Raw genomic sequence first — 11,438 nt, forward strand, 5'->3', positions numbered from 1 at the left:
ACTTGAAAGAATTTAAGAATCTTTTGCTATAAATTATACAGATTTGATGACAAGACACAATGTTGGAAGCGTACATTATATATCAATTCTTCTTTTTTTTAGGTACTCACCTGGAAACTTTTCATATTTTCGACGATATTTGCATGGGTTAACAAAATTGTTTGCAAATTTTGATAAATCAACACCGTTATCTTCGAGAAATTCCTTAACAACTGTATTTCCAGTAGTTCCAGGTATATGATATTTTCGGGCCAAGTCAGAGTAATTTATCTGCAAGAGGAAATAAATCGATGTGTCACACAAGTTATTTTTTTGTTCAAAATTGGACAATGATATAAATGGCAATGTGTTCAACACAAATGTTAACAGATACATGAAGATATACCTTACTACCAACATCCATTCCTAACACTTCTTCAAGTAGAGCATGACGATCGAAATTTAATTTGTTTGGATCTGGACTATGTCGTTTTTTCTTGATTGGTGTGTCATCTACGTCTTGATTTTGTTGTAATTTTGTCCGCCCTATGGTTAGAAACAACTCCTTAATATATTTTGTTTAAAATAATTTTTACAGTTTTTAGTTTAGTCAATAATGATTTGCGAGACTGAATTCTACGAACCTAAGGTTTTATTTATTTTTGCTATTTTTTTTTGCATTTATTCACACAGCAACTTATTTTCATAACATAGTTTTAATTATTTCTGCGTGTTAATTTCGTGGGGTTATATACTTCATCATGATATATGTTGATTGCTTATTTTTTCATTTTAATATTTGTTTATATATATATATATGCGTGTATATAATTATTTATAAATTTATATTCAAAAAATGCAACAATAAAATAATACCATTCAAGAAAAACCAGTGCCTGTAGGTGAATGGAGATACAGTACAGGTGAAAGATTAAAATTAAAAAATATATATAGCTATACCTATCATTCTTTTAATTGAATTTTCTTTACTTTCAAAGTATTGAATCGATCTTGATTTTTTGTAGGAAGCTTTTGATTGTCTGATGCCAAAGATTGTGTCTGTTGCTTTATTTTCACCAAAACATTTTTTTTCCAAGGATTTTTTTATTATTTTATTCCGTTCTCTAAGCTCTTTCTTTTTATCAGACTTGGACTTCACTTGAGCAATATTAGCTGATTTGACCTTTGTGAGAACCTTTGTGAATGGAGTGTCATATATACTGTCCCATTTTGAGTTGATACTATTAAGTACAGATTCTGCCGTTGTTTTCATATATGACATGTCAGTCTTTGTTTGAGGAATTGTCAAATTTATGGTGATTGGATGAACTGGTGTTGTGTTGATACTGTTTGGAGTAGTAATCGTTGATATGTTGTTATATGTTACATTTACAGGTGTGGACGTATTATTTGTTGTAGTTGGAGTTTTATTATTCGTACTATTTACAGTGTTTGATATATCTGTTAATGGTTTTTTAACATTGTTGATTTTTTTTGTTCTGTGTGATGTTGAAACAGGAAATGTATTTTTATTTTTTTCTAATAAACTGCATGCTTGACATGCATGTATAGTATGCCTAATCTTCTCATTATCTTTGAGTTTCTTCCAATTGTCTTGAGAAAAATCATCTAGGTATTTTTCCCTTACTTTACCGTTCCACTTTTTTTTTCTCACAAACGCAGTAAGTTCCTTGGACTTTCTGTCAAAATGATTTTTCGTTATGGATACATCAGGAAACATCGCCATAAAATTTGAAAAACGCAAGTCACAGTGATGATGACTTATATTTTTCATCCCATTCAATACTTCAGCACGCATAAAAGCGCATTCAAAAACGTTTGCCATGATATTCGTTATTCGTTCTTACTTTATTCCACAAAAAAAATTTCCCGCTGAAGCTACCATATTTATGTTTTTCTTTTCCCGCAGTTTTTGCGCGTCTTTTAATATAACGGGAAAAAAATCCGACACCGTAGTAAAAATGACGTCAAAGTACTGAAAATGACGAAAAATCAAAGAAAACGTCGTGTTTTACAGTTCGCACCACTTAGGGGTATGTGGCGTCATCGGATATTTTTTTAATCCACAGATAATATGTCGACGACTTAAAAAAAAGCCGTTTATAGTTGATCGCGTATTTATTTATATGGGTTTTACCGAATTAAAAAGGTGAATAAAATCACGAAAGCGAGGCTATATCGACTTAAATACAACTAAAAAATTTTAAACAGCTTTTTTTCAAAAATCGATCCTTCACCTGAACGAATAAAAAAAACCAGGATGTTTTATTATCAGTCAGGTTGGTGCGCTTAGTAAAACCACGTTTTGGAGACTGTCCGTAAGTTGCCCGAGATAACGGCAATATCTTACATTAAATCAATGAAGCAATTACAGTGCACTTACAACTTTGAGGCCAATTAACTTAGAAACGAGGTGGTGACGTCGATGTGTTTTTTTACCGCGTGGGTAACTAGGGACCACCTACGACCAGTTTGGGTAAGTTTCCCCAACCTGGGTCCACAAATCCGTTTCGGAATGGACGGGTTGATGACGTCATCAAAAAACCTTCAAACCTTAATATCTCATAAACCGTTTATCAAAAGCACATGATTATATACATTTTCTTCATCAGCGTTTTAAGCTCTGCACAATAGATAAAACGTAAAAACATTGTTTTAATTTTTTTGTGAATGACGTCATCAAAATTCAAATGCTGCTTCTTTTTCATTTTTACCCTGTCTTAGTGTATTTCCGTATATATTTCCGTAATCGTTTTTCAAAAGTACGTGATCTTATACTTTTTCTTCATCAGCGTTTGAAGATCTATGGAATGAAGACAACGGGTATACAAACTTCCTAAAAATAATTTTTGCTACTTTGAAGAGACTTTTCTGACGTCAGCACAAATTTCAAAGCCTTATATCTCATTAACCGTTCATCAAGAGCACATGATCATATACATTTTCTTGATCAGCGTGAAGCTCTATACCATAGAGGCAACGTGAAAACAAGGTTCTAAGTTTTTAATTTTTTGGTGGATGGGTTGCAGACGTCATCAAAACATATAAATCAACTTATTTTCCATTTTTCTTTTACCTAAGTGGATTTTTCCAAGGGCCTTATCGACTAGGCTCTATAATAATAGCCGCCGTCTGTCTGTCTCTGCGCGGACCCCCCGCTGAGTTAGAAAATGATGATACGGAAACACGAATATCAAATGCGATATATTTTTATCCACTTTGTTGCAACGGGTAAATATAAAGGACGGGCGAACCCATGGATTTTTTCACGGGCTAACGACTAGTCTCTTTAATAATAGCCGTATTCCGTCTGTCTGTGTGTCCGCGAAAGCCGCGTCCGTAACGATACCAAATGCGATATATTTTTACCGACTTTGTTTTGACCGCTCGCGCGTGGAATACCATTCACAACGCCTGATTCTTTAAAAAAAAACCAAGATTTTCGCGACCAGAAAGAATCCAAGATCTTCGCGGAAAAAGGCCATTTTGATAATGGTCGTGTTTGTGGTCAGTGTGTGAGGTTTGTAGGCCTGTTTGACTTTTTTATCTTCTAAAAGCCTTATATATTTGGTAATATTTGTTTTCTGTTTGTTTTCAATGTTAGGATAAATATATTGTCACGTTTTTTAGCCATGTACAGATCTTAAACGCACCAGTTTTAGGATGTTTGGCTAGGAGCGAAGATTGGCTAGCTATAGCTACTAGCTAGCTAGAGCCTCACTTATTGCTATTCTGTTTGGTATAAGAGCTTTTTATCCTAGCCAACATTTATTTTTATGTTGAGGCTGTGGCTATTTAGCTAGCTCCTTAAAAAGTGAAAGTATAAAAATGCAGTTTGGCTACAACAATATTCTTGAGCAATAATTCTTATGCTAAATGCAGTTAGCTAGGTAGCTAGCTACATCTTTTACACATTTTCCTGAAAACTTTTTCTGCAAATAAAATGGCTGAGCGATTGTTTTAGCAGGACGGGTAACGACAGGCTGTTCCCTGTGTTTTTATTTTAACCGAAGTTTATTTTGAGAAAAAGTATTACCCCTATATGCACATGTGCGATGACCTGTACTAAGGGGTTAGCCCACTGTGACAATTAATTTTAAACTTTCTTGGGAATAACGCCTGTACGAATGTGCAACACTGCTTACTTGGGATAACCACTCAACCCTGTGTTAGCAATGGACTGTTTCTTGTGTTTTTATTTAAACAGAGTCTGTGATAAAGTTTTTTTCAAAAGGGTATTGTCCATATACGCCTGTTCAACTCTCTTTAACTGTAACTAAGCACTTAGCCCGGTGTCACGATTAATTTTTTAACTTTTACAAAAACTTATACCGCAAAATAAAATAATATTGACGGATTGTTTTTGCTATGACGGAGTCACAACGGTTGTAAACTGTGTTTTTATTTCAGCCTTTGTTGTGGAAAAGTTATTTTTTGAAAAATATGTTAGTCGCAACACTACAATGGTGTATGCGCTTCACTTGATTTACGACATACTGCATACCTGTACTAAAGCGCTCCACCTGACCAGGGGGTTGTTTAATTGCAAATCTTATTATTGGTTAAAATAAATTCTAAAAATTAGTTTATTTCTTTAATTAGTTGAATTACTTTAATTTATTGCCATAAGTAAGAAAAATAAATTTAGTGATAAAAATGAATGCATTATTTTAAAACGACATTTTGAATAATAATTACCCCCGTGACCTCAACGCCGTTTTCGCTCAGAAGCTACAGAAAACAAATGGGACAGTTTACTGATAGTTTTGCTCACTTTGTTTTGACAGCTCGCACATAATACACCAATCAAAACGCTTGATTGTTTGAAAAACCAATCCAGGACTTTTGCGGCCTGGGCATGCCGACGAAGAAACATGAGGACCGAAACATGATGGCCATTTTTTTTTTTTTTAAAGTAATGGTGGGTCAGTGCTGTTTGTAACTCTGTTTCACCTTTTTGTCTTCTATAAGCTTTTTATTTTCGTAATTGTTTTTTTGTATGTTCTAAAAAATGTTAAAATAAATATATTGTCACGTTTTTAGTCACGTACAGATCTTAAACGCACCAGTTTTAGGATTTTTGGCTAGGAACGAAGATTTTGGAGGCTAGCTAGCTAGAACCTTACTTATTACTATTCTGTATGTAATAACAGCTTTTTATCCTACCCACCATTTTTTTTGTGTTGTGACTGTAGCCATTTAGCTAGCTCCTATCTTTGGCAAAAAATTGAGAGTATAAAAATGCAGTTTGGCTACAACAATTCTTAAACAAAAAGTGTTATGCTAAATGCAGTTAGCTAGGTAGCTATATACATCTTTTATTGTTTTTCTCCTGAAAACTTTTTGTGCAAATAAAATGACTGACAGATTATTTTAGCTGAACCGGTAATGACAGGCTGTTGCCTGTGTTTTCATTAAAACCGAATGAAAACACAGGCAACAGCCTGTCATTACCGGTTCAGGGGTATTCTTGCGGTCGGCATGACGTCACACCCTTGTGATTTTTAAACTACCATTATGGGTTAGGGAAAACAAACAACGCGGAACAGAGCAGATTAGGGAAAGACAAGTATGCCTCGAAGCTGTTGTGTGTATTCCTGTACAAACAACTGTCAGAATCACCCTGAATTGAAATTCTATATTATTCCACATTATAAACTTAGAAGAAAATCATTGCTGAGGGCAATAAATAGGAGCGATATCATAGATAAGAATAAGACTTGGTCACCCAAGTCCAGATATCATTATGTTTGTTCACAACATTTTATATCAGGTAGCTACATATTAACAAGATAACTGTTTTACATCTGTCTTAACCCTTTATAAAATTTCTTGTTTTTTATTTCAGTTTTCGTGGCAAAGTAAATAGTTCTAAGTATTTTTTTAGGGCAAAAAAGCAACTATGCAAACGACCCTGACTACATTCCATCGATTATGCCTCACAAGCAGAGACCACCGAGCTTATATACTCCTAAACGAAAGTTATCAGGATTTGATCGACATCAAAGGAGGCAAAGAAAATTGGCCTTGAAAGGTAATTTTTTATTATTGTAGAAAATAAAGTTTGAAACAACTGTTTTTTATGTTTATTCTTTTTTTCTTTCAGTGTCTACAGAAACAACGAAATAAAAATTAACAACACCTGAAAATGATACAAATTCTCCAGATGTTCAGGTGCCTACCCCAGCAAGCTCACCGCCCTTATCATTGATGTCTCCAATTAACTTGACTGAAAGGGAAAGTATTTACAAGGAAATGGACAACTTAAGGATGGAGAGAAATAGTCTTCAGATCAAATTGAATGCCTCTCTTTCATCAAATCAAAATCCATTTAGCATGCAACATCTCATGCAACACACCGAAAAAAGTGTCATGTTGACTGGTTTAACTTATCCAGTTTTACTCGTTCTGATCAAATATGTGACCCGTATTTGCACAAGCGACAAACTTAAACCTACGAAATTGTCGTTAGAAGATCAAATTTTGTTGACATTAGTTAAGTTGAAACATAATATGAGTTTTGACCTTCTTTCTCATGTGTCTGGTATTAGCAAAACAACTGCTATAGAGTACTTTTGGAAATGGTTGGACGTTATGTATATCTGGCTGAAGTTTTTTGTTAAAATGGGTGAGAGAGATAACATATTTAAAATGATTCCTCCGGTTTTTAAAAAAAAATTTCCTCGATTGACATCAATAATTGATTGTTTTGAAATTTTTATTGAGGCACCGACATCTCTACTTGCAAGAGCCCAATGTTACAGCACTTACAAAAAACATTGTACTATAAAAGTCATGATTTCATGTACACCTCTGGGAACTATCAATTTTGTATCGCGTTGCTGGGGAGGAAGAGCATCAGACATCCAAATTGTCAGGGACTCACAATTTTTCTCCTCGAGGTACCACCTTCCTGGGGATCAGATATTGGCAGACAGGGGTTTTACATTGGTAGACGACTTTGCTGCTGGCTCTGGATCTGAATTAATCATTCCTGCCTTTACAAGGGGTAAAAATCAGCTCTCTGCTCAAGAAGTTGAAAACACAAGGAAAATAACATCTGTTAGAATTCATATTGAACGTGTCATAGGATTGCTAAAAAACAGATACACTATTTTAAAAGGTATAATGCCTATACAAACAGTTAAGAAGATCTCAGATGAAAACTTAAACGACACACTAGCCAGTTGTGATAAAATGGTAACTGTTTGTTCAGCACTAGTAAATATGAATAAAAGCATTGCACAAAAACCAGAGGTTTAATGTTGAAAAATGTATATTATAAAATATATGCAAAAATAAAAATATACATACATTTATTAAAGTCACTGAGTTGTCTTTTTCTTTTTGCAATCTTTGCAGTACCAAACCTTTGACCTTGGTATTTTTTTTAAGTTGATGCACTGAATGTGATACCAGCGGTCACAATGATCACATCCAACCATATCTCCATCCAACGGTGGATTACAAATACAGTAGTGCTTAATGATTTTTGATGTTGTAGCAACATCATTCTCATTATTATTTTCTAGTTTTCGAGTAAACAGTTCCGGCAGTATGCACTTCATCCAAAACTCAGAACATTTTTTTACCATCTCCGCAATAAACATTTGATCCACGTAAATTCTCAGAATTACAAATTCGATAGGTGTCCAAACCACAAAGTCACAATGGCTTACCCCACATACATACATTTTGTGTTGTACTTGACTGTAGTACTGATAGTTGTTATCCAAACTGAGGGTTCCATAACTGGATTTCTTTATATAAAATTTATTGCTAACTATTTCCTTTTGTAATCCTGTTTCGCGAAGTGAATAGGGGCATTTAATTTCTACAACTCCTAGGCCACAGCATGAGCAATTTATGACAGCATCTGGGGAAACCCCAAAAAAGTGATCCGTAGCTTTCAAAACTAAACCAATGTCAGTCGAATTCGTTACAACTATGGGGTTAATGCACAGCGAAGAACAAAAGTAATCCTCATCACAAGATATGTTCGTATAGTCAGCTAAAGCTTCCTTTTCCTTCTTTCTACCCCACATTAGTGGCGGAGTATTAATTACATTATAACCAGGATTGGTAATGCTAAGTATAAGGATTTCGATGGGCAATCCAAACTGGTGCATCTAACTTTGTGAATTATCGAACCAGTGATTCGACCTGTTCTTTGTTCGTGCCAAATTATGCTGGCAGATTGATTTCTCGTAACCTGCTCGACATATTCCATTTCTTCAACTGTTATATTCAATGACGAAAATACCTTTTTACAGTGCTCATTCAATGCAATGTTGTCCATTAAGGCAAGTTTTGGGTCAAATAGCTCTCAAATTGTCTTGGTAATTTAGAAGCATCGACAACATCACTATCCTGTTGAATGAAAGGCTCCTGAAAGTCACTGAATAAAGATTAACCTATAGCGTATTTATCAGCATCTTTTAATGCATTTAGGAAGTCTTTTTTTTCCAATTCAGTCGGATTTCGTGGCAATTCTTTTTGTCGATATGGTGCCTTGAATTTGGGTGAATACATTTGAATGGAAGCAACTGGAGAAGGATTAACATCTTTTGTAAAATTCTGATTCCATTGGCATGGCACGTCAGTTGGGGTCTGGGTTGTTAGACCAAGACGCACAGCTGCTTCTATCTTATAAAGTGTTGCAGCTACATGTGAGCATGTTTCCCCAAGCCTAAAAGTTCAACGAAAAATAATTATTAAAAGACATCAGAATCTCCATTGACAAAACTTGTAGTATAAGTTTGACTCACCCTGCCATGCATGAACAATGGGCTGCTAACACAGATCCTGATTGATTCAGAGCAACCCAAGGTTGATGGGGTTTGTCATTCGTTCTATACGATGGCTTAACTTCACATTTAGCTAAGAAGTATCCAGGCTTCAACCACATATGAAACAATGTCTGTACCCATCCAGAGACAAAAAATTTATGAGCTTCCAAAGATTTGTAGTTCTCCATCGCCTCTGGACTGAAAACACCTAAAATTGACCAAAAAAATAACAAAAAGTTAGTTTAAGCTTTATAAAGTAAAAAATATATTGTCAGCAGGTAATAGCTCTTCTCTAGCTATAGTAAAAAATACATACGTGGAGATTTTATTAGGTAGTGATAAAGATCATGGTATTGGAGAGGTGGCCACTCTTTAATATTGTCTCTCCACTGATCAGCAGGTAATTTGTATGGGCACTGATTAAGTCCTAAATATGACAGATAAAGACCACAAGTTTACAGTTGTGCTAAGCTAACAGCCATAATATCTTTGTTGTAATTCTTTAAAATCAACAAAAAAATTCGTAGAAACACACCGATTATATATAAATTCTTCTTATATCGTTTAGCAGCTTCTTTATCTAGCGATTCTGCATATTCATAAGACATTCTTTACAAAACAACCTTCCTCGCCAGCTTTTAGAAGTAAAAGAGCGACTTTGTTTTCCCTCATCCATAATAGTAGCATTTTCCCTATTGAAATTACGTAATGGTCACGTGATATTCCGACCGCAAGAATTACGCCAATACGCCTATACGCCTGTTCAACTCAGTTTAACTATACTAAGCGGTTAGCCCAGTGTTAACAACAGACTGTTGTTTTTGGTAAAGGCTGTTACGCCTATGCACCATGTACAACGTGGTTTACCTGAGTAAGGGGTCAACCCAATGTGACAATTCATTTTTAAACTTTCTCGGTAATTACGTCTGTACGGATGTGCGTGAGAAAGTTTTTTCCAAAGGCGTATTATTCCTATACGCCTGTGCAACATGGTTTAACTGTAGTAAGCGCTTAGCCCAGTGTCACGATAAATTTTTAACTTTCACAAAAACTTATTCTGCAAAATAAAATAATATTGACTGATTGTTTTGCTATCATGGGGTACCGACTGTTGTTTGTAAACTGTGTTTTTATTTCAGCTATCGTTGCGGAAATATTTTTGGAAAAATATGTTACAGTGGCAAGACGTGTATGCGCTTCACTTAATTTACGACATACTGTATACCTGTACTAAAGCGCTCCACCTGATCGTGTGGCACAGTTTACGGCTCTTATTAGGCGTTCCACAGAGTGTTCAACGTCAGGTCACACCTTGACTTATGGCTTACCCCGGCGTTTCGACACTGGGGTAAGCCAAACGCGAGACGCGCTTAAGTGTTATAAAAAGGATGGGCGCGTCCGTGGATTTTTCTCCGGGCCATCGATTATCTACATTATAATGCCCGTATACATCTGTCCGTCCGTCTGTGTGTCACGCAAAATGGTAGCTTAGCTGTGACGGGCGAACCCGTGGATTTTTCCATGGGCTAACGACTAGTCTCTATAATAATAGCTAATTTTGCCAATCTGATTTTTACTTGGTTGTGAACTGGGGTTAGCTACCTCTAGCTAAAATGTAAAAGTAACCAAATACAGTTGGCTGCAACAGAATTTTTAAGTAATCTTTTTCATACTAAATGCAATTAAGTAGTTAGCTACCACTTTACTGTAATATAAAATTTAGCAAAAGTCAAGTTTATTAATGAGACACAGAGTACCTGTGCTATGTATCCCGTGTTGTTAAACGACGGTCTGTTTCCTGTGTTTTTATCTAAACTGAAGTATTTTGGAAAAGGCAATTAAGCTTATAGGCATGTGCAACGCATTCTACCTGTACTAAGCCGTAACGTCATAAATTTAACAAATAAAACATAAAATTTGGGCTACATCAAAGGAAAATGAACACATCCACTTCACCTGTCACAGACAGAAACACTTAGCGTATTATTATATAGACTAGCCGGGGACCCGACGTCGAAACGCCAGGTTAAGCTTAATAAGAGTCGTAAATTGTTCCACACGGTCAGGTGGGTGCTTTAGTACCGGTATGCAGTATGCCGTAAATCAAGTAAAGCGCATGCACCATTATAGTGTTGCAACATATTTTTCAAAAAGTAACTTTCCCACAACAAAAGCTGAAATAACAAACAGTTGTTACTCCGTCATACCAAAAATAATTAGTCAATATTATTTTAATTTGCGGAATAAGTTTCAGTAAACGTTAAAAAATTAATTGTGACATCGGGCTAAGCGTTTAGTACAATTAAGCAGAGTTGAAGAGGCGTGTCGGGACAATACCCTTTTAAAAAAAACTTTCTCGCAGACTGTTTAAATAAAAACACAAGAAACATTCCATTACCAACACGGGGTTGAGCGGTTAGTCCAGGTAAACAGTGTGGCACACCCGTACAGACGTGATTCCCGAGAAAGTTTAAAAAGTAATTATCACAGTGGGCTGACCCCGTTAGTACAGAAAAACCACATCGCACATGCTCTAGGCGTAACAGCCTTTTCCAAAAAAAAAACAGTCCATTGTTAACACAATTAATGAAGCCATTACAGTGCACTTAAAAGTTTGAGGCCAAATAACTTGGAAACAAGTTGTGACGT

General features: G+C 35.4%; 3 protein-coding genes across 5 annotated transcripts; 2 read left to right on the forward strand and 1 right to left on the reverse strand.

Annotated features, from left to right (window-relative positions):
- The first annotated feature begins 3,317 nt into the window (after positions 1 to 3,317).
- On the forward strand, positions 3,318 to 7,324 carry LOC130644980 (uncharacterized). Of its 2 annotated transcripts, XM_057450802.1 has the most exons (3): positions 3,318 to 3,520; positions 5,888 to 6,034; positions 6,107 to 7,324. In XM_057450802.1, exon 3 carries the CDS (start codon positions 6,211 to 6,213, stop codon positions 7,261 to 7,263), a length of 1,053 nt encoding a protein of 350 aa, XP_057306785.1. In that variant the 5' UTR covers positions 3,318 to 3,520; positions 5,888 to 6,034; positions 6,107 to 6,210; the 3' UTR covers positions 7,264 to 7,324. The 2 variants fall into 2 exon arrangements, with proteins under 2 accessions (XP_057306785.1, XP_057306784.1); XM_057450801.1 differs by lacking the exon at positions 3,318 to 3,520 and having other exon boundaries at positions 5,488 to 6,034.
- Positions 5,572 to 6,129, forward strand: LOC130645998 (THAP domain-containing protein 11-like). The gene is made up of 3 exons (XM_057452128.1): positions 5,572 to 5,773; positions 5,888 to 6,034; positions 6,107 to 6,129. Exons 1-3 carry the CDS (start codon positions 5,572 to 5,574, stop codon positions 6,127 to 6,129), a joined length of 372 nt encoding a protein of 123 aa, XP_057308111.1.
- A 1-nt stretch (position 7,325) lies between the features above and the next one.
- On the reverse strand, positions 7,326 to 9,698 carry LOC130644983 (uncharacterized). 2 transcript variants are annotated; one of them, XM_057450804.1, is made up of 2 exons: positions 8,769 to 9,698; positions 7,326 to 8,689 (listed from the first exon to the last, which is right to left on the reverse strand). In XM_057450804.1, the coding sequence occupies exon 2, from the start codon at positions 8,127 to 8,129 to the stop codon at positions 7,326 to 7,328; it is 804 nt and encodes a 267-aa protein (XP_057306787.1). In that variant the 5' UTR covers positions 8,130 to 8,689; positions 8,769 to 9,698. The 2 variants fall into 2 exon arrangements, with proteins under 2 accessions (XP_057306787.1, XP_057306788.1); XM_057450805.1 differs by having other exon boundaries at positions 7,391 to 8,689; positions 8,769 to 9,689.
- Between the last annotated feature and the right edge of the window lie 1,740 nt (positions 9,699 to 11,438).

Source organism: Hydractinia symbiolongicarpus, chromosome 5 (genome assembly GCF_029227915.1).
Source record: "Hydractinia symbiolongicarpus strain clone_291-10 chromosome 5, HSymV2.1, whole genome shotgun sequence".
Classification (NCBI taxonomy): Eukaryota; Metazoa; Cnidaria; class Hydrozoa; order Anthoathecata; family Hydractiniidae; genus Hydractinia; species Hydractinia symbiolongicarpus.

Bases quoted from the DNA above. Each gene is read 5' to 3' on its own strand.
- LOC130644980 (XM_057450802.1), top strand. From the start codon at position 6,211: ATGTCTCCAATTAACTTGACTGAAAGGGAAAGTATTTACAAGGAAATG.
- LOC130644983 (XM_057450804.1), bottom strand. From the start codon at position 8,129: ATGCACCAGTTTGGATTGCCCATCGAAATCCTTATACTTAGCATTACC.
- LOC130645998 (XM_057452128.1), top strand. From the start codon at position 5,572: ATGCCTCGAAGCTGTTGTGTGTATTCCTGTACAAACAACTGTCAGAAT. The intron at 5,774-5,887 runs GTAGCTACATAT...GTATTTTTTTAG, and splicing joins TTCACAACATTTTATATCAG to GGCAAAAAAGCAACTATGCA. The intron at 6,035-6,106 runs GTAATTTTTTAT...TTTTTCTTTCAG, and splicing joins AAGAAAATTGGCCTTGAAAG to TGTCTACAGAAACAACGAAA.